Source organism: Rhinolophus ferrumequinum, chromosome 24, assembly GCF_004115265.2.
Source record: "Rhinolophus ferrumequinum isolate MPI-CBG mRhiFer1 chromosome 24, mRhiFer1_v1.p, whole genome shotgun sequence".
NCBI lineage: Eukaryota > Metazoa > Chordata > Mammalia > Chiroptera > Rhinolophidae > Rhinolophus > Rhinolophus ferrumequinum.
In genome coordinates this window covers 15771083-15792059 of record NC_046307.1, presented here as the reverse complement: position 1 = coordinate 15792059, position 20977 = coordinate 15771083, and the positions used below count along the sequence as shown (strand labels likewise).

General features: G+C 52.1%; 1 protein-coding gene across 26 annotated transcripts in view; it reads right to left on the bottom strand.

The window, feature by feature from the left end:
• The window catches only part of LOC117016578 (protocadherin gamma-C4), a 152751-nt gene that overhangs the window by 3354 nt on the left and 128420 nt on the right, over positions 1 to 20977 (bottom strand). For 22 of the 26 annotated variants that reach the window (XM_033095987.1, XM_033095974.1, XM_033095971.1 and 19 more), the window contains 2 exons: positions 11034 to 11092; positions 3953 to 4041 (listed from right to left, as the gene is read on the bottom strand). In XM_033095987.1, the coding sequence (XP_032951878.1) occupies positions 3953 to 4041; positions 11034 to 11092 (148 nt within the window). Of the gene's footprint in view, positions 1 to 3952; positions 4042 to 11033; positions 11093 to 14044; positions 16681 to 18091; positions 20625 to 20977 lie in introns of those variants that run through there. The other 4 variants (XM_033095961.1, XM_033095985.1, XM_033095960.1 and 1 more) reach the window with 4 other exon arrangements.

Sequence of the window (20977 nt, the reverse complement as noted above, 5' to 3'; positions counted from 1 at the left end):
ACACACACTCTCCGAATCTGCATTTTCACAAGATCTCCAGGTGATGCGTATGCACATTAAAAGGAGAGAAGTACAGAAGTACCTCCTAACTCAGTGGGCTTTTGTGAGGCTTAAATGAGACAGTGCTTCGTCTAGTGCCCAGGTACTTGGTAAGTGCTCACTAAATGTGAGCTGCTGCTATCCCCATCATCATCATCCCGTGTGTCATTACTGGGGGACAGGGTGGGGTGGAGTGGGGTGGGGGAGGAACCGGGAGTTTTGGCCTGAGTTCGTCTGGCAGTGGGAAGGTTAAAGCCCCAGGAATGCCCAGCCCAGCCCCAGCCTAGCTGGCAGAAGAGCTTTCCTCCCGGCCTCCCTCTACTCCCCACCCCCACCCCAGACCCTAGGAGTGGGTAGAGAGGGTGACTAAAGCCGGAGAGGCTGAGTAATCCTGGGAAACCAACCAGGGATTAAGAAATAGAGAGACAGGAAATATTTTCAAAGAACAGCACAGGAGGGGGGAAGGAGGGGCATAAGAGAAGGAAAGGAGAGACAAGCCTGGTCTTCCCTCCTCCTCACTCCAGCACTCCAGCTTCTGCCGCCTCCATTTCAAGTCCCAACCCCCTGGCTTGGAGGGCCTTCAGGGGCTAGGGAAAAGGGGTTGGGTGGGAGGGAGCAGCTACCCAGTTCCTTCTCTCCTTCCCCAGGCTGGGCCCCTCCCCTAACCCTTTCATTCCACCGACATTTCTGTTTCCCCTAATTGACTCCAGGAGGGAGCCGGGTCCTGGACTGCTCGGCCCCCACCCCACCCCCTGAGTTCCCGCTTCCAGCCCAGCAATGGAGGGGCTGGGGGCGGGGGAGGCCAGATCCGGTTTCAAGAGCCAGGACTCCAGAGTGATTTAGGGGCTAGCGGGGAGAGCTCAGAGGCTGGGGGATGGGAGGAGAGAGTGGAGGAAGAGGAAATGGGAAGAAATGAGGCAGAAAGACTGGAAGCGCTTGACTGGGTAACTGGAAGCCAGGCATGATTCAGGCCTCAGTTTCTCTATCTGTAAATCTGAGGGGGAGAAGTTGGGTTGCGGGCTCTGACCTTCTGTAGAATCAATTCTCCAATGGCCCTTTCTTCTACCCCCGCAAGACCCACATTGGGCAGGGACCAGGGTTTTCCTTTGGTCCAAGAAACAGACTTTGAATTGCAGCAAGAAAACCCAGGCATCCTCTGGCCTGGGAGTGGTGCCGGCCTCCTCTCCTACGCCAGCCACTCCTCAGGGAAAGCAATTCCAGGCACCACAATCTCCCCTCGCCTCCTGCCCTCCCTATCCCAGGGCTGAGGGCAGCAACTCTACAGTAGCCCAGGGTCGCCTGGTCAAGCTAGATCTCAGCCAGCTGAACTGCAAACCGCAGGCTCCTTGAGAGCACACCTCCTCCCTGAGATGTTTATTTAAAAAGCCTCCCAAGTGTACTTTCTCTCCTACTTAACCCCCCTCAGCAGCCCTACAGGCCTGGCTGGCTGGCCTCCAGGAACCTCTCTGGCTCCAGGGCAGGGAAGTGGGTGTGAAAGTGAGAGTAGGGCCTGCCCCTGCCACCTCTACCCTCAGGGTCCCTTCCCCAAGGCCCAGGCTTACACTCAGGTCAGGTCCTGTGTGGGCCAGAGGCGGGGAGCCCTGAGAGGGGAGCCAGCCTGCAGTGACCCAGGGGACCTTCTGAGAGGGTTTGGGGCCATAAATACTCCATTTCTGTTTTTAAAATCTGGATTTAGGCTAAAAAGCCTGCTTCCTGGCCTTGAGGCTCAAGGCCACAAGCGCTAAATATACCTGACTGTCTGTACTTCCCACAAGAACCCGACTTGGCATCTCCCCAGACCCAGCTGCCTCCTTTCAGGCTCAGCATCTGGCCTCTCTGGAATTACAGCCCCCCAGACCTGGGCCCGGCTCTGTCCGGGAAGGCTAGCCGCCTCTGCCACTTCCCCCTTTCTCTTCACCAGCCACAGACAGGCCTGGCCCCACTCAGCCTCACAGATGTCTGGGGGAGGCCTGCCAAATTTAGCAGATAAAAATACAAGGGCACCCAGTTAAATATGAATTTCAGGTAAACGATGAACAATTTTTTAGTGTAGTATGTCCCAGTACTAACATTTGGGACCTACTTATGCTAAAATATAATTTACTATTTATCTGAAGTTAAAATGTAACTGGGCACCTTGTATTTTATCTGGCATCCCTAATCTGGGACAACGATGTAGGACAATAAGAGCTCAGCCTCTAGACCTGCAGCTGAAAGGGAAACTGAGGCTGGATCTCAAGGCAGACATGGTCACTATAGCAGAAAGGGCATGAATATGTGAGTCGGGCGGGGTAGATCACCAAGCTGCAGCCTTGGAGAAGGGACTTCTTAGTTCTCTGTCAAATGTAAGAAATCGGACCTGCCTTGCAGAGCTGCTGAGAGGGTTCACTGACATGAGGCCTGTAAAGTTTGTCTAGCATGTGCCCGGGGTGATATACGGGCATGGTTATGGTGATTATTCTTCTGGTTTTACCTAGTTCTTTGCCCACCAGCCCACCAGACCAGACGTGCTGGAGGGCAGGGCTCGCTGTTCCCTATGTAAGGCCGGTGCCTTAATCCCCCGCCAGCCTCCACACAAACCCAGGATTTGCTGCTCCAGAAGCCAGTCCTTATTAAGGGGCTTTATTCTAATTCTGCCTTCTGCTCACCCCTCTGGGTCAATAAAGGTAATAATCAGTGCGTGGCCAGGTGGCTCAGTTGGTTAGAGCACGAGCTCTGAACAACAGGGTTGCCGCTTCGATTCCCACATGGGCCAGTGAGCTGCACCTTCCACAACTAGATTGAAGACAATGAGCTGCAGCTGAGCTGCCAGAGGGGCAGCCGGATGGCTCAGTTGGTTAGAGCGCAAGCTCTCAACAATAAGGTTGCCGGTTCAATTCCCACATGGGATGGTGGGCTGTGCCCCCTGCAACTAAAGATTGAAAACAGCAACAGGACTTGGAGCTGAGCTGTGCCCTCCACAGCTAGATTGAAGGACAATGACTTGGAGCTGATGGGCCCTGGAGAAACACACTGTTCCCCAGTATTCCCTAATTAAAAAAAAAAAAGAATAGTCAATTTTAGCCGCTACATAGTGTGCCCCTGCCCTGTGATATTAGGCTCTCACAACACACAGTGAGAACTGTTATTATTGTACCCATTCCCTAGTCAATGAAACTGAGGCCCAAAGGGGTCTAGTAACTTGTCTGAGGACTCACAAATAGGGGTACCTGGATTTGAATCCACGTTGGTCTGCCTCCAAAGCCTGTGCTCCTAAGTAGTAATGACACTATTCTGCTTCCGCTGCTCAGGACCCTTGTGACTCTTTAGGGATAACAACCATCAACCGACTCTCTAGTCCATGTGAAGTTCTTTGTTGGACTTGTGGGAATACCACAATCCTGCTCTGAAGGTGGGGGCAGCAAAAAAGAGAAGGGGTTTCATATATCCAGAGTGTGTTCTCTCTGCGGGGAGGATCCCTGTCCATGTCCATGGAGTGTGGAGTGAGGGCTTGTATGTGCCAGACCCGGCACTTCGTGCTTTGTGGTACCATCTCATTTAATCCTCACCACAGCCCTATGAGGTCGCTGCCCCCATTTTCTTGGCTGAGAAAACTGAGGTTTAGAGAGATTAAGCAAATTGATCTATCAAAATGATCTGAAGTGGCAGAGCTGGGACTGGGCTGCTGCTCTCCCCTCCAGAGCGAGACTTAACCACGACCCCCACATCTCCTCAATGGGTCTTTCCTTGTTCAGGACCCTGTGGGTGTCCCAGGTCCCCGAATCCCTCAGGGGTTCCTCACCCTGGCTTTATGTTCTACAATTATGAGTCCATCTGAAAGATCCGGAGAAATCATGCAGGCTGACAGCCAGCCTCAGGGTATGGTGGCAGTGGGATGTCCCCAGAACCCCAGGTCTCCCATCCCAGCACTTACCACTGGCGGAGGCCAAGATCATGGCTTGCAGCATCTCTGTGTCAAACTGGTTATTGGGCCAGGTGCCGGTTTCATCGCCATTTTGGGAGCTAGAGAGAGAGTGGGACGTGAGCACAGGCTCCCAGGCCAGCCCAACTCCTGCCCCTCCTGTCCTATCCCAGAGCTCCCAGATCCTGTACCCCAACCCCACCCCATGCCCAAGACCTGCTCCCTTTCAGTGATGTAGGAAGTAGTTTATACCTCCAAAGCCAGACCCCCATTGGTCAGTCCCCCAAACCAGCTCTCTAGGGTCTCAGACACTTGTCACAGCCACCATGGCCCTTAGGGTAGAGCAGGATAATGGGTGACATCCCCTCCGGAGAGAGAGTACTTACCATCACAGAGAGGGAGGTCAGGGCCTCGCCCCAGGGCAGTGAAGGTAGGGAATGGGAGGGAATGTGTCAGACCAGAGAAAGGGGTGAGAACTGAGAGAAGTGGGGGCAGCAGGCCCCAGGAGACCCTGGAGCAGGGAGGCTTGCTAAGCCCTCAGGATAAAAACCACATAAGAACCTGTCCCTCCTATGTTATAAGAACACCCGCAGCCCGTCCCCTCCCCCCAAACAGTCTACCATCAAACCTTTTCTGAGGCCCTTCCCTAATTCCTCAAGTTCTCTCTTACAGCACAGCCTGTCCTCTAGCGTGCCAGTTCCCAGCCAACCTCTGCCTTGGTAACCTGAACATAATTTGTCAGAGGGTACCCTAGCCTAAGCCCACCCAGGCTGGGTCAGGTGCCTCCCTGCAGCAGCTGTGGTCCCACTTTACTGTGGTACCGTCTGCTCCACCAGCAGACCGAGTTCCGCATGGCAGGACTGTCTGCTTCCTACTGCGGCACCTAATTAAGATCTTTAGATGCTCTAAGCGTTGAGAAAAACATGAAGTGATTCATAATTGTGAAAAATGCTAACCTGTGAAAGAACCCTAAGCGATTCCAACCTAACTTGGGTTTTTCCCATAGTGACTATTGCCATGCTTTTTTGGAATTTTTAAGGATCACATTGTTTCCGTTTTTGAGGGGAAGGAAAAGCACCCTGACACACACAGTCTATTAGATGACTCTTAAGGGCCACGTCGGGCACACTGAAGTTCCTCAATAGATATTTGTCGCCTGAATGAATGGAAAAGGACTGTGGAGGGGAGAGAGAGAGAGAGAGAGAGAGAGAGAGAGAGAGAGAGAGAGAGAGAGAGAGAGAAACAAGTGTGCAAAATATTAACAGTGATGAATCTAGGTAAAAAGAGTATTCAAATGTTCATCATACTATTCTTTCAACTTTTCAAGAGGATTGACACATTTCAAAATTAAAAAATGAGGGGCAAAATTAAGTTATCTAGGAAAAGGTGTAGTGTGGGAGAGAGCTTTCCAGGCAGGGGGAGAAACCTGCCCTGAGGCTGAAAGAAGCGTGGTAAGTCCAAAGGACTAAGGGAAAGCCAGTGTGGCTGCCACAGAGGGGAGGTGGTGTCAGGGGCTGGGGCTGCACAGCAGACACTGAAGATTTGGGTTTCATCCTAAGAGCTCTGGAAAGCCACTGAAGTGTTTAAAAGGGGGTCGTTGTGATCAGATTTAAGTATTTAAAGATCACTCTTGCTCCTGTGAGAGGACAAGCAAGAGCCCAGAGGTGAGGTCTTGGATGTCTCTGTCACCATGAAAATCCAGAAGTCCTGACCTGCAGCCTGACTGAGCTCTCTTGGGGCCTGTCTGAGGGCGCAGGGCTGAGGCAGGCAGGCTCTGTCCTAGGTGAAGGGCCTAATGGGGATAGGCTGGGGACAGCAGATGGTGTGAGGCAGCCGGGAGAAGGGCTTTGGGGCTGTGGGGTAGACAACAGGATCAGATACCCCAGGTTAGGACTACACCATGTGGAGGTGGGTAGTGGTGTTAAGGGAGTAAAGGTGAGCAGAAGGGCAGGCCTGTAAGGAGGATTCTAGGGAAATGGTTGAAAGCTGGAGACCAAGCACACGGATAGGATGTCAGCTCTGTGAAACTGGGCAGGAGATGAGTGGAGTGGGAGAGACTTTTTGAACCATTTCCAGAAAGCTTCCTATTTCTGGGCACTGGGCTAACTGCTGGAATATATATATATATATTCTATTTTAGCCTCAGAACCACCTACAGGTAAGTGTTATGATTATCCCTATTTTCCAGCAGATGAAATCAGGGCTCAGAGAGGTTGAGAAACTTCCCCAAAGTCACACAGCTAGTAACTGGCAGAGCTGCAACCGGAAACAGATTTAATGTGACTCCAAAGCCTACGCTCTTATACACAACAACATACTGAGCTTCAACAGAGAGGCCCTGGAGAGCCAGCAGCAGATATAGGGGACTCTTCCAGGATTTGGGAAACAATGAAAAATAAACGTGGAGGAGAGAGACTTCATCTAATTGACCATTTTCCAAATACCCACTATGTGTCAGTGCCTGTGCCAGGCCCTAGGATTTAAGAGATGACAGATACAGTCCTTGCCTTAAGGAATTTGCATTCTGGTATACTGGGGGTGCGGATGGGGGTTGGGGGCCGTGCTTTGGTAAAATGCTTCCTGTGATCAGGCTTAAAACGAGAAATCTGGGACAGACACTCCTGACAACGGCCTGGATTTGACTGTGATAAATATCACTGCACATATGTATCTTTAATGTAGTAGAACCCCATCAGCACTTAAACACATACACGTGTGTCCAAATGTTGGGCTAGTACGCAATCACCAAATGAGTGTTGAAGAATTTTTTACTAACATGGGAAAATTTTTGTAATATATTGCAAAGATAAAAAAATAAGCTACAATGCCAGTAGACAGTATGACCTCAATTACTAAAAAGAGAAAAAAACTGGGGAGAAATATACCAGTTTACTGGGAATGAAAGTACTCAATAGTCTGTGAACAAATTCATAAACAATTTATTTAAGTGCATAAGATTTTTTTAAAAAAAGAAGCCTATGCATATTGCTTGACTCCATAAAGAAAAAGGTTTAGAAAGATACATGTGAAAATATTAAGAGAGTTGAGACACAGCCAAATATAAAATGTGGGCCTTAATTTGGGTAAGTGTGCAAATAATTTAACAGAGAGATATATAATTGGGAAAATGTGAATACTGACTGGACATTTGATTATATTCGTTTATTAATATTTATTATGAATGTATTATTAGTTTATTAATATTTTTAGCGTTTATGTGTTTAAAAAAAGAATTGTCTGTTAAAGATAGTGAAGACTCAGATGAAATTATATGATGGCTTCAAAATAATTCAAGGGGGTATGGGGTGGAAATAGAAGTAAAGCGAGGTAGAGAGTTGGTTGAAGCCAAATAGTGGGATCACAGATGTTCACTATACCGCTCTCTCTATTTTTGCATAGATTTGAAGTTTTCCATATTAAGAAAAGGTTAGTGGTGATTTCCTTGGGTTGTGAAATTCTGGGTGCTTTTTCTTTTAAATTTTGTTCTCTATTTCTCATGTTTCTATCATGAGCATGCATTATTTTATAAGCATAAAAAATAACTTGCTATCTGTTTGTTTGTTGAATGACTGCCCAAACTAAGGGAGAGAAAAGGTAGTGTCTCTCAGAGGAGGGGAGGGTGGTGGGAGGGGAAAGGTACCATCAAAGAGAACAGAGCGGTGACCAGGGGAAACCCAAAGGCCTCTCTCTCCTCTGTGCCGAGGCTGGGAACAGCTGCAGGGCGGGTCCTGGGTTACAGCCTGAGAAGGGAGAATTGACTTGCTGGATTCAGAGCTTAAGACAACAGCTGTTGGGATCAGAAGCCAAAAGGAGGACCTGAGAAGGGATGGTGGTGGGGAGGAGCACCTGGTAGTCAGGGACTTCAGAACGTGAGTCTTTTTCCCATTTGTCTAGGCAACGTGACCCAGCGCTAGCTTGAACTTGAGCCAGATTTACTGAAGAACTCCTCACTAGCCCTGTTTTGAGCCTGGTGTTTCAGCAGCCAAGGTGATGGGGAGGTAGTAGGGCAGAAAAGCAGAGGAGGGTTGGAACCAGGGTTAGACTGAGAGAAATACAGTAGTGCCTCGGTTTTCGAACCCGTTCGGACCGTTCGAGTTCTGAAATGTTCGAAAACAGCTGACAGCTAGGCCTCAGGATTTTGCACTCAGCGGAAACCGCGTGACATGTTTGACTTCTGAGACATGTTCAAAAACCGAAACATTTACTTCCAGGTTTACAGCGTTTGTAAACTGAAATGTTCGTCAACAGAGACATTTGAAAACCGAGGTACTACTGTATCCCCTCTTGATGCCCACACTCCAATTTACTCATCAGAATGGCAGCAAAGAAAAAATTCCCTGTTGTTCTGTTGATCCTCAGAGGCCTCACCACAGGGCCTTTGCACACGCTTTGCCCTCTACCTGGAATGCTCTTAACTCTTTCCTTCAGCTGTTTAATTTGTATTCACCCTTCAGCACAGCCTCAGTTCCTTCTGGATGTCCTCCTGCTCCCTGGCCAGATCACATTCTTATTTTATGCTTTCACCACCAGGTACTACTCTTCCTAGCACTTATCATGGCTGCAATCTTACATTTGTTTTCTGTGATTATTTGAATAGTTGTCTCCCTCAACAATGTAAACTCCTGAGGGCAGGGACTATGTCTGTTTTAAATCTCCTACACCTAGAACACTACCTGGCCTACAGGTGCTTACTATTTATTGAATGAATGGAGGGAGGAGGGAAGTTTCAGTTGCTGGACCAGGTCCCTAATGCTTATTTCATCTGAGCCACTTTGGAGCTGAATCAGAAATGTTTGTCCCACCCCCCTCATGTTAAGGATGTGAGCGCTCCCGAGCCTTCTCCATCTCCCTAAGAGCTCCTGCATGTATTTCAGGCCACTCAGTCTCTCATTTGACGGAAAGGAACTTGAGGCTGAGTAAGGCAGTCAACACAGAGGACATAGCAGAGGCAACAGGTGTGGCTTCCAGGTTTAGCAGAGAATTCTGCTTCAGGGCCCGTATATGGCCTGGGTGGGTGTGGGTAAAGGGGACACAAGTTGCCCTGTCTTCCTTATCACCTCAGCTCAAATGTCACTTCCTCTTGGGGCCTTCTCTGTCCCTTCCCTATTACACGCACATTACCCTCTTCTTCTCAGAACTTGCTATGATTTGAAACTAGACATTATTTTATGTGTGATTTGTTGTCAGTTTTCTGTCTCCCCTGCTGGCATGAAAGCCTATGAGTTTATGAATTATGTCTGTTTGTTCACTCTGATAGGCCAGTGTTTAGTATGGGCTCATAGTAGATCCTCAATAAATATTTGTTGAATGAATGAATACATAAAGGAATGCATGAATGACCTAATGGATAACTTATGGGAAAGCTGGCAAGGCCAGCGGGGAGAAAGGAGACAGCTGGTGTTTAGGGAGCGGCAAAGGCAGTCCAAGCCACCTGGTTTGTTGCCTTCTAGGGGCCTTTTAGGAAGTGCATTGAGATCCTGACACCAGTGACAGAACTGCACCTGCCCAGGAGCTGGAGTTTCCACCATACACCAAGGTCTCCTGGATTCTTGCGGCAGTGAGGGTTCAGCATCTGTAGCATTTGGGGAAATGTGGGCAGCAAGTGTCTGACCAACGAGGAGGTGGAGAAGGTAGCCCAAGCTCTGTCCCCCTCTTTCTCCAGGGCTCCTTGAACTCCTCCAGGCTTCTGACTTCTAAAAGAGAGGCCTGGCCCAGAGCCCACTCCACTCCCCTCAAACCAACTGAAGGTTTTTCCGCTGAAGTTTCCCACCTCCCCCACCCACAGGGAGTTCCTGTTTCAGCAGGAATTCATACCAGATTGAAATGAGCAGCTGGGGCAGCCTGGATAGGAGAGTCTGTTGGAAAGTGTTGATCAAAGGCTCTGTGTGTGAGGGGCCGGGGGAGGGAGAGAGGTAAGGGTGCATTTGTGTGCTGGCTTGCCCACAAGTACAAAGAAATAAAAGACAGAGCATAAGACAGGATAAAAGAGAGACAGAGAAAGAGAAAGATAAAAAAAGAGAAACAGAGAAAGAGACTCAGCGAGGAAGAAAGAAACAGACAACAGACTTCGAGAGATTTACAGAGAGAGATAGAGACACAGAGAGGGAAGCAGAAATAGCGAGAGACTGAGAAAAAAGACTGGGAGTCAGAAGAACACAAGGACACTAGCAAATGATAAAAGGAGGAGAGACAGAATAGAGGTCAAGGGCAGAGACAGAAAGAAAAGGAGAAACAGACTGAGACTAGGAAGAGTCACATTTATTCATTGATTCCACATTTATTAAGCACCTAGCCATGACAGGCGCAGTGTGCGGCACAGACCAACACAAGTAGACACAAATGATAGGGACGAAGAGTCAGCCATAAAGACAGAAACTGAGATAGAGACCAAGAAAGACAGGGAGAGGCAGAGAGGGCAAACTGACATAGAGACTGAGGAAAGGATGCAGAGATAAGAGAGTGGCAGAGGCAAAAGGCCTGCAGGCCTACAGGGCAGGACCAGTGGGGGCCAGTGGGGGCCAGTCTGGAGGAGGGGCAGGACCTGGGAGACCTGCCCTACAGCTGGCTCCCTCCTCAGCCCAACCTCCAGCTCTGTGTGTCTGCTTCCCCCACAGCTGCCTGACCCCCCTCCTCTGCCTCTGCTCTTTCCTGCAGGCTCTGGAGGAGGCTCCGACTGCTGACAGCTCCTCCTCTTGCCCTCCTGCCCCAGGTTTCTCTGCCGGAACCCCAGGTCAGTATGGAGCCCAGCTCAACCAGCAGCATGGGGTGTAGGCAATAGATGAGTATAAAAAACTTCCTCTCCACCCAGAGACCACCTGAAAACCATCTTTTGGTCCCACAGAGCCCCCAGGAGATAAGAAAAGGTTCATATGGTGAGGAGAAGGGAAGGGATGAGTATATGGGTTGAGCCTCCAAAATGGCTTCTTCCTTCTGGGGTCTATGTATAGCCCCCAATACACCATAACCTCCCTGAGATCTAGAGCTAAGGGAAGAAGCCATTTGTAGCAAATGCTGAGCCCTCCCCATCTCCTCCCACGTCATCACTGAGAAAATGCCGCAGAGAAGAGGGTGGGCTGGAGAGGCAGTCACCTACCCGCTGGTGCTGGGTCTCTGGGCCTGAGAGAAACGCCAGTCCGTGTTGGGCGGGGCTTGCTGTGGAGAAAACAGAGGGAAAGGGGCTGAGTACTGTCAAGAAGTCTGAATGTCACCGGACCCCTGGGATGGGCCTAGAGGGAAGGAGGGGAGTGGACACAGAGAAGAAAATGGGAGGAGATGGGGGAGGGGTAGACTGTTTGAGGTACAGGAGATAAAGAGATAAAATAACACTTATTTGACCACAGTGAGCAAACCTAGATTCCTTTGCTATGAAAAACGGCCCCTTCCTCCCTGCCCACAGACTCAGAGCTTCTGCAGTGAGATTCAAGCTGTGAAAGTGTCTTCTGTGGAACCTGGGGGAGAGGTGAAGAGAAGGCCCCCAAAATTGGCAGAAGAGGCTTTTAGATGAAAATTCCACCAGCCCTAGAAAGAATTTATTCAGCTCCTGAGTTAGGAACAAAGCATCCTCTGCAGCAAGATGGCTGCTGCTCCGGGTAACCCTTTTGGTGCCAGGTTGTTCTATGACACATTCAGAGGAATACCTCCTCCAGGCCCTTGGCGATCAAGGATCCCTTCCCACTGCTAAATACATTATTAATTTAGGAGCCATGCCAGACTGGGCCTTTGCAGGGCATCCAAGCCCCAGGATACCTCTCACCCCCAGAACTCTGTGCCAAACAATGGCTGTGACTAAGGAGAGAACAAGGCCCCACTGTCTGGGACAGAGAAAACTGCTGGATGGAACCCAGCAGAGATCAAGCTCCCACAGCCTCCAAGCAGCACCGACAAGTCTCCAGGGCTCCCAAAGGGCTGATCTATAGCCCTCTCCCACCTGGATGAAGGTGTAGGACTCTGGCCAGCCACTTCACTCCCAACTCCCTGCCAGCCTTTCTGAGGGTTTGTTATTCCACCACACACTGCAATGGAGCACTCCTAGAGCCATCCCCTCATTGGTTCTGGGATATGCTAGTAATTAATTCACACACTTACTGCCAGAAGCAGAGAAGGACATGTGAGCATCTCTGATTACACTGGGGAGGAGGAAGACCCACGGCTCTACCTGACTCACTCTAAGGCTCACAGGTGGCAGTGAGGTGAAGAGAACCCAGAACCTTCGCATCCCAGGTGCAACAGAGGCCACCAACACCATTCCGGGGCTGCTGTGGCGAAGGGCGCAAGGATGCCCAGATCTCAGTCAGCCACTGTATTCGTAGCCACAGCAGAATCTACATGAAGATGCAGGTACCCTGACAGATTGGAGGAAAGGAGTTGCGCGAAATTCACAACCTACATAAGGACGGCGGGTCCAAGTTTGTTCACTTAGGGATGCTCACAGATAAGAAGCCCCAGAAGACTTTCCTCCACTTTTAAGACCCTACAAGGGAAAGAACCGAACCTCTGCCCCATCCCAGCAGATGCAAACCGTCCCTGCTGTCCTCCAGCTTTCCAAGTTCCAAGTGTCAAGTGATTGAAAGTACAAAATCTGGGGTTAGACAGACCTGGGTAAGTCTTTCTCTGTCACTTACCCTGTAATCTCGTGCAAGTCACCTGACAATTGTGGAACTCAGTTATGACGTGGGGATGCTAGTACCTATCCAACAAAAGTGTTGGGAAGAGCAAATGAGATATTGTGGTTCTCAGAGGAGGTGTGTAGTAAGACTTTCAGCCAGCTATCAGAATCACACGAGGGTGTTGTTTCACCATACAATTCTGATTCAGTAGGGGCAGGGTGGGGCATAGATATATTTTGAATAAAAACTCCTGGGGTTGTGGCAACTTGTGCTTTTTACTATTATAGTTTCCCCATATATGAGGACACCCTGGCATCTGGCACAGGCTCTGTGGCTTTCCATCGGCCAGGGAAGGAAGGGCTTGCCGAAGTCTCAGATACTTTGGTCACCCCCAAAGCCCTGATCCTAGAACGTCTGGCACATTGTGGTCACGACGGAGCCAAAAGCCTATCTCTGCGCTTCCCGAGCCCGGGTGCCCCAGGCTTCCACTTCCCGCGAAGGAACGGAGCCGTGGGTGCCACTGAGGTCCCAGGCGGAACGTCCTATAGCGGCCTGCTCACTCGCCCCAGGCCGGGCCCTGCTACCTCTAGGGCCCCAGGGCAGCTCGTCCTGCCCGGCCCAGGCTTCTGGGCTGGAGCCCCCCGCCCAGCGGGACCCGCCGGCCTGCGGGTCAGAGAGTCCCGCCCGCCCCGCGGCTAGAGCGCCCAGAGTAGCTCCCAGCTCCAGGGGCCGCAGCCCGCTTCAGGGTCTCCTGGAGGCGATCAGGTCCCGCCCGAGACGGCGGCGGGCCCCCGGGCGGCCACGACCTGGGACTGGCAACAGGACGCGCAGAGGTGAGTACCTCTGAGGCCCGCAGTGGGGTGGAGGGAAGCTGTGAGGGGGGCGGGAACAGCTCGTGCGTGTGACCTGGCAGCGAGCGCAGGCAGGGAGAAGTGGGGTGTGCGCCAGCTCAAGTGCGAGGGCGTGTGCTGCGTGGCCCGTGGATGTGTTCTGCTGGGAGGACACGCAGGAGCCCTGTGCACGCACCTTTGTCCTGTCTACAGATGCGTTTGTTTGATGAGGTAATGAGGGTTGAGAATAACCGCGACGTCCCAGGGAGTGGGGAGAACCGTAAGAGGAAACCTAAAGAGCGGCGGAGCGTGCGGGCGCCGGGGCCTAGGAGGCTGGCTGTGCGAGTAGATCTCTGACTGCCTCCCGGGGACCCCCGGGATCGCCCACAAGATCACCGGGCCCCAGCCTTTTCTGAGTGTGGGGGCGGGGTCAGTGTTATCCCCTCCCCCTTCGGCCACAATCATCACCACCTCCTGGGGCTCAGAGCCCCATCCCTGCTTTGACCACACCTCTGGTCCCGCGCAATCAGTCCGAGTGGTCCCGACAATCGGGTGGAGCGCAGCTAGCGGCTGAGCCCGCCTGAGGGGAGTGAATACAAGTTCTAAGTCCCTTATGAGGATGGGCGGCTTCTCCATTGCTGCCCACAGGGTCGCGGCGAGCCCCTCACCTGGCTCCGCTCCCGCAGCGTGTTAGAGCGGGAACGGAAGGAGTCAGGCTCCAGCGCCAGAGCTGAGGGCTGCTGAACGCTGAGGGGCCTTAGAAAAGTGAAGTCGCTGCCATCCGAGGCTGGTGAAAAGCACGTCCTGTAGCAATGGCTCTGCGAGTCTGCGGGCCGCAGCGTCACCTCCATGTACTTGAGCGTGCCATCTGAGCTAACCTGTAGGTTGGGACTGGACTGCTTATAGTAGTCCCGGGAAGGTGAGTTCTGGCGCCTGCAACACTGGCCCCCACCCCCATCCCCATCTTCGTGTCCGCGAAGGCACTTAGCTGACACAAAGGTGAAGGTGACTAAGGATAAGAGACTGACGGCTGCAAGAGCCACAATGAGGTAAAGGGTAAGGTCTGATCGCTCCGCAGGGGGTGTGAGGAAGTCGCTGGATTGGGGCATTTCTTCAGGGTCCTCATTCTCCAGCAGCAGCAGTACTGTGGCTGTAGAGGAGAGTGAAGGGTCACCATTGTCCCTCACTAGGACTACCACTTGTTGGGTGTCAGAGTCATCCTCCAGTAAGGCCCGGGCTGTCCGCACCTCACCAGTGTGTGCAGACACCAGGAACAGTCCCGGGGCTGTGGACTGTGGCAACAGGGAATAGGAGAGCCATGCATTGTGGCCTGCATCAGCATCCACAGCTGTCACCTTGGTGACCAAGGAGCCAGGAGGTGCAGAGCGAGGGAGACGTTGGGGGACCGAGAGTCCCCAGCCAGGTCTTGGGTGCAGCACCGCTGGGGCATTATCATTCTGGTCCAGGACAAACACATGCAGAGATGTGTTGGCATGCAATGGGGGAGAGCCAGAGTCTCGAACCCCCACCGTGATCTGCAGCATCTGCAGCAATTCGTAGTCAAAGGTGCGCTGGGCAAAGACCCGCCCGTCCTCAGGGTTGACATACACAAAGGAGGAGGCTGGAGCTCCCTGAATCTGATTCCCTACAATGGAGTAGGTGAGACGGGCATTATCCCCAGCATCTGGATCGGAGGCAGCCACAGTGCAGAGAAGGGAACCTGGAGGCCGATTCTCTGCGATGTAAGCAGTGTAGAGCTGCTGGGTGAAGTAGGGTGCATTGTCGTTAATATCTGAAATGTTGAGCCGGATGGTGAGATGTGCGTGCAGGGGAGGTGACCCTGCATCGCTCGCCAGCAGCTCCATGATATAGTGGGATGTGGTCTCACGGTCCAAGGGCTGGCTGGTTAGCAGTGAGTAATGGTTCTCAGAAGGCTTAATCTGAAATGGCAGGTCCGGAGACATTTCAAGGCTCACTTCACCATTTCTCCCTGAGTCTCGGTCCCGCACGTTAAACAGTCCCACTACTGTGCCCACTGGTGTGCTCTCCAGGACAGGGTTGACCAAAGAGGTCAGTAGTACCTCTGGGGCGTTGTCATTGGCATCCCCCACCTCCACTTGAATCACACAGTGGCCTTCCATGGCTGGCTGTCCCTGGTCACGGGCTCTTGCATGAATTTCATAGAAACTTGACTCCTCAAAGTCTATGGGACCCAAAACATGAATTGCTCCACTGGTAGGGTCTAGGCCAAAGAGATTCCGCACTGCCTCAGATGTGTGGTCTCCAAAAGAATAGTTCACTTGGCCATTGGTGCCCTCGTCCAGATCGGTGGCATTGAGGCGGAGCAGCAGTGTACCCACGGGTGCATTCTCTGGGAGTGCCACGCGTAGAACTGAGGACTGGAAGGTTGGAGCATTGTCATTGATGTCCAGCACAATGACAGAGATAAGGGTGGTCCCTGAGCGGGCCGGGATACCCCCATCCACAGCAGTGAGTACCAACCGATGTCTTGCCTGGGCTTCGCGGTCCAGCTGCTGCTCTAGTACCAGCTCTGGGAACAGCTTCCCATCTTTTAGGGTCTTCACATTCAGAGAGAAGTGGTTGTTGGGGCTCAGAGTGTAGAAACTCACAGTATTGGTGCCCACGTCTGGATCCTGGGCACTATCCAGTGGGAATCGGGCCCCAAATGTAGCTGATTCTGAGATGCGTATCTCTCGCTCAAGGGTGACGAAGCTAGGAGAGTTGTCATTGAGATCCAGGATCTCTACCTCTACACGGGTTAGTTCCAGTGGGTGTTCGGTCACCACCTGCACTGGCAACAGGCAGCTGGTGCTGGCCCCACACAGGCTCTCTCGGTCAATCTTTTGATTTACTGCCAGAGTACCACTCATCAAGCTCAGGGAAAAATAGTGCCCATTCTCCTCAGAGCCCAACCGCAGTCGGCGGCTCAACAGATCTGTCATCTTTAAGCCTAGATCCTGAGCAACATTTCCCACCAGCGTCCCTGGCTCAGACTCCTCCACCACTGAGTAACGAAGCTGCCCAGACACCCGGCCCCAGCACAAGGACAACATGAACAGCACTTGCCATTTCCCAGCGAGCTGTGGGGGTATCTTGGGCCCCATGACCCAGAAGTTCCTTCCTGGACACTGACTCTGCTGTCCTGTCTCCAAGGTAGACCCAGGGCTTGGAATGTAGCAGCTGAAATCTCTTGTGTCTCCTTCCAGCCTCTTAAAACCTGCTCCGGGGTTTGTCTGCCTGCAGCAGTTCTTCTTAGTCACCGAGTGGCGGGGGTGGGGGGGGGGAGGGGAGTTGAATCTGAGTGGAGCTGGGGAGCTGGGGGAGGAGAGGCGGGCAGGAAGAGCAGATCCCCCACCTCAGCTCTGAGTCTGATTGGCCAAAAAGTCTGTCTGCTCTCAACCAATTATGAAGTCTCCTCAGTCCTGGAAACCTTAGGAACGGGTGCTGCAAATCTATGTCACAGAAGCCTCCTGCCTCCCCACTCATTTCGTGCTGCAGGTTGATTCAGCCCCCTTGGCAGCAAAATTTGACAGCTCAGATGGTGCTCAACAGGGAAGACAAAGTAGTACAAAACTTCTCAGTGTTCTCTCCCAGCAACTTCCTGCATGACTTCATGAGCTTCCACTACTTTGCTTAGACCAACAAAAGTTTGTCCTTCTGGGGGAGGCAAAGCCCACGTGTTCCCCCTCCCGCCCCCATCCTGCCAAACGCTGCCAAGATGAGAGAAGAGATTTGTTAGGATCTTGTAGAGTCTTGCTCTGACTTTCCAGCAATGCTTTGAGGAATCTCAATGTCAGCTGATGGTATAGAATTCAGCTTTCTTGAGATTCCAGACTTGAGCTGTGGAATGAGCATCACAGCTTGTGGAAGGGGGAACATGTCTGGGACTGGTCCAGGTCACCTAGGAGGGTGACTAGAAGCTAGGCATGACCTCCGGGCTTTATGGTTTCACCAATTCAGAAAAACTCTAGAGATTGCCAGAGTAGTTATCTCTATGAATTCCTCATCTAAAAACCAGTTTTCTGACATTGATTTCACTTACTGCTTTCTTCCCCCCCTGAAGAGGTAATGCTCCCTTGTGCCCAGTCTACTGCATCTAGCTGAAATCCCAGTGGGGACTTGATTGGGAGTCCTGAAGACCCAGACTAACCGATCTCTGCTCCCACCTTGATGCCACTTTACTCCCCTGGCTCTCGCCTCTTTGTGCTCTCTTCTATGTTTCAAGAAGAGAGTTCCTTTCACAGTGGGTCAGGGAGTATTTGATACTATGGGAAAAAGTATTAGTTTCCCTCAGTCCATTGGGAAATGGTAACCTAGTGTTAAGTTAGTCCAGAACCTGGCCCCTTCATTCACGAAGAGTAGAGTTAATTCACTATCCTTGTGCACTATAGCCTCCTATGCTCTCACATCCTGGCAGCATGCTTCCACTATACCCTGGCTCTTGACCACTTACTTTCATTTCTTACTCTCAGATAAGGGCATAACCCAAACCCAAGTACTAGTCTGTGACAACTCCCTGGTTAAGTCACAAAACACTTCTAAAACACAGCATCTACCGCAAAGTTACCACTCACAAAAATGGTGACATCACTGCGGGCTCTTACAGAGAGGCCAATACTCTCTGGAACATGGCCCAGCCATATGCCTGGATTGGAATAACCCTCAAGCATTGGCTGAGCCTGCAAAGATCTCACCTCTAGCCCATAGAGAAGATCAGAGGGTGGGCAGCTTGGGCGAACAGGCTCCCCTGCCATAGGTGCACTGGGCGACTTCACCATCATGAAGCTATCGCTCCGAGTGGGTGCAGAAGCCAAGGGTGTACAGCCATGAGAGTGGCCACCCACATCAACAAACTTGATAGGATCATCTGACCCTAGCTGGATTCGGAGGATCCCATTGGAAGGAGGAAGCCCCTCCCTCCTTCGAGATCGGGTGAGACAGGCACAGGTGCCAGCAGGAAAGCAGGTCACTCCGCAGGCAGCCCCACGCAGACACTTAGAGAGTAGTGCCACGAATGAGCCGAAGGAAACAAAGCAAATTGCCACTAGTGATACAGCCAAGTAGAGGGTCAGGCGGGATTCTCCTTCCCTTGGCGCTGAAGATTCTCGAAGATCAGGGACCACTGGATGAGCATCTTCCTCCAAGGACACTAGGAGAGTAACAGAAGTAGAGAGTGGTGGGGTACCACTATCCTTTACCACGATGACCAGCTTTTGTGGTGGGAGATCAGCTGGGATGGGAACTGCCGTCCGCACCTCCCCAGCATAGCGAGAGACTGCAAACAGGCTGGGATCCGGGGCCTCCAGGAGCTGATATGAAACCCAAGCATTGTAACCTGAATCCAAGTCTACAGCGGTCACCTTTGTGACTAGGTGACCAGCACCAACGGATGGAGGCAGTGCTTGCGGACATAAGGAACCAGGCCGGGCCCTAGGGCGGAGCACAGCTGGAGCATTGTCATTGAGGTCCAGCACGAATAGACGAACTGTCACAGTGCTACTGAGGGGTGGGTTGCCCCGATCTCGGGCCTGCACCTCAAACTGCAGTGTCTGTGTTTGCTCATAGTCAAAGGATCGAGTAGCATGAACAGCTCCCGTCTGGGGGTTCAGAGAGATAAAGGACGAAGCTGACACATCTCGATTTCTGGGCTCTAAGAGAGAGTAGGAGATAAGTGCATTCAAGCCAGAGTCTGGATCAGAGGCTGCAAGAGAGCAAAGCAGGTCCCCTGGGCGGTTGTTCTCAGGAACAAACACCTCATGTGATCTCTGGAAGAAAGAGGGTGGGTTATCGTTTACGTCTGAAATATTGAGGAAAATAGTCCTTTGGGTACTCAGAGGTGGGTTCCCAGCATCAGAAGCAGTGACCGTGATGTCATAGCTGGATTTGGCCTCTCTGTCCAAGGGCCCAGCAGTCACCAGGGAGAACTGGTTCCTGAAGGCAGACTTGAGGGCAAACGGCAAGTGGTCAGGAATACGGAGGCTCACATCTCCATTTGACCCTGAGTCAGGGTCCTGCACACTGATGAGCGCCACCACAGTGCCAGGTTCTGCGCTCTCCGGGAGAGTCCCAAGCTCTGAGGTCACTGTGATGTGGGGAGCATTGTCATTTACATCCAGGAGATCCACTCGAAGACTGCAATGTTGCTCCATGGCTGGAGAACCCCCATCACGAGCCCGAACATCAAATTCATAGTAATTCTCATTCTCAAAGTCTAGGGGTCCCTGAAGGGTAAGCTTTCCAGTAGTGGGATGCAGGCTAAAGAGGTTTCTCACACGATCAGGGGTGTGACCACTGAAAGAAAAGGTGACGTTACCACTGGGACCCAGGTCCGGGTCAGAGGCATTGAGCTGGATGAGCAGCATGCCGGCTGGTGCGCTCTCCAACACGCTTATCCTATAGCTGGATTGCTGGAAGGCAGGGGCGTTGTCGTTCACGTCCAGCACTGATACCCGGAGCTCTGCAGTGCCAGACCTTGGGGGGTTACCTCCATCCACAGCAGTCAGAACCAGGCGGTAGTCTGATTGCTTCTCCCGATCCAAAGGCTTCTCCAGGAGCAGCTCTGGGACGAGGCTGCCGTCGCTGCGCTTCTTGACATCCAGTGCAAAGTGTTCATTGGAGCTTAGTCTATAGCTGCTGATGGAGTTGCTCCCCACATCTGCATCCTGAGCCTTTTCCAAGGGGAAACGCTGTCCTGGAGGAGCTGCCTCCCCAATTTCCAAGTCCAGCTGCTGCCGAGGAAATCGGGGGGCGTGATCATTCACATCCACGATTTCTACCTCCGCTCTGTACATTTCCAAAGGCCCTTCGGTTACAAACTCCAGGGGTACGATGCAGCTGGCACTGAGCCCACACAGTGCCTCTCGATCGATTGGATTCTTGATGAGCAGGGCTCCGCTGTCCAAATCCACACGGAAGTGTCTTTGGTTCACCTCTCCAGCGACCTGCAGCCTGCGAGCTGACAGACTCTCTGTATCCAGCAGGAAATCTTGGGCGACATTCCCCACAAAAGTCCCCTCCTGTGACTCCTCTGGGACCGGGTAGCGGATCTGCCCACAAACGTAACCCAGGTGGCAAAAGAGGAACAAAAGGGTAGCCCCCGGGCAGATTTCCACCCAGCTTCTCACCTTGCGGAGCATTGCTGCCACCCGCTAGTTCTCAACCTGGTCCTGAGAAGCGGAAGACGCCGACCCGCCCCACGGCCACAGCAGCTGGAGACACCTATCTCCCGTTCCCCGCGCCAGCTCTGGCGCGGCTGGGCCGGCGCCGCAAGGGTTACGCGCCGTTTTTGCTTGTGGCGGGGTAGATTTGTCTGCCTTCCACCACCCGATTGGCAGACAGCGGCTCCTGGGCTCAGCCAATAGGCTGAGCAGAGAACATCCCAACAGCAGCAGGGTTAATGCGTCGCAGCATTGGAGGAGAAAAACACACACACACACACACCACAAAAATCCACCTAGCTGTTCGCCTTCCTCCCGCTCAACAGCATTTCTTTCCACGGGTTATTACGTCTGTAGAGAGGCAGACAACATATATGTATTTTTTTTCTAACACACCAACTTCCCCTCCCCTCTTTAGCGGGG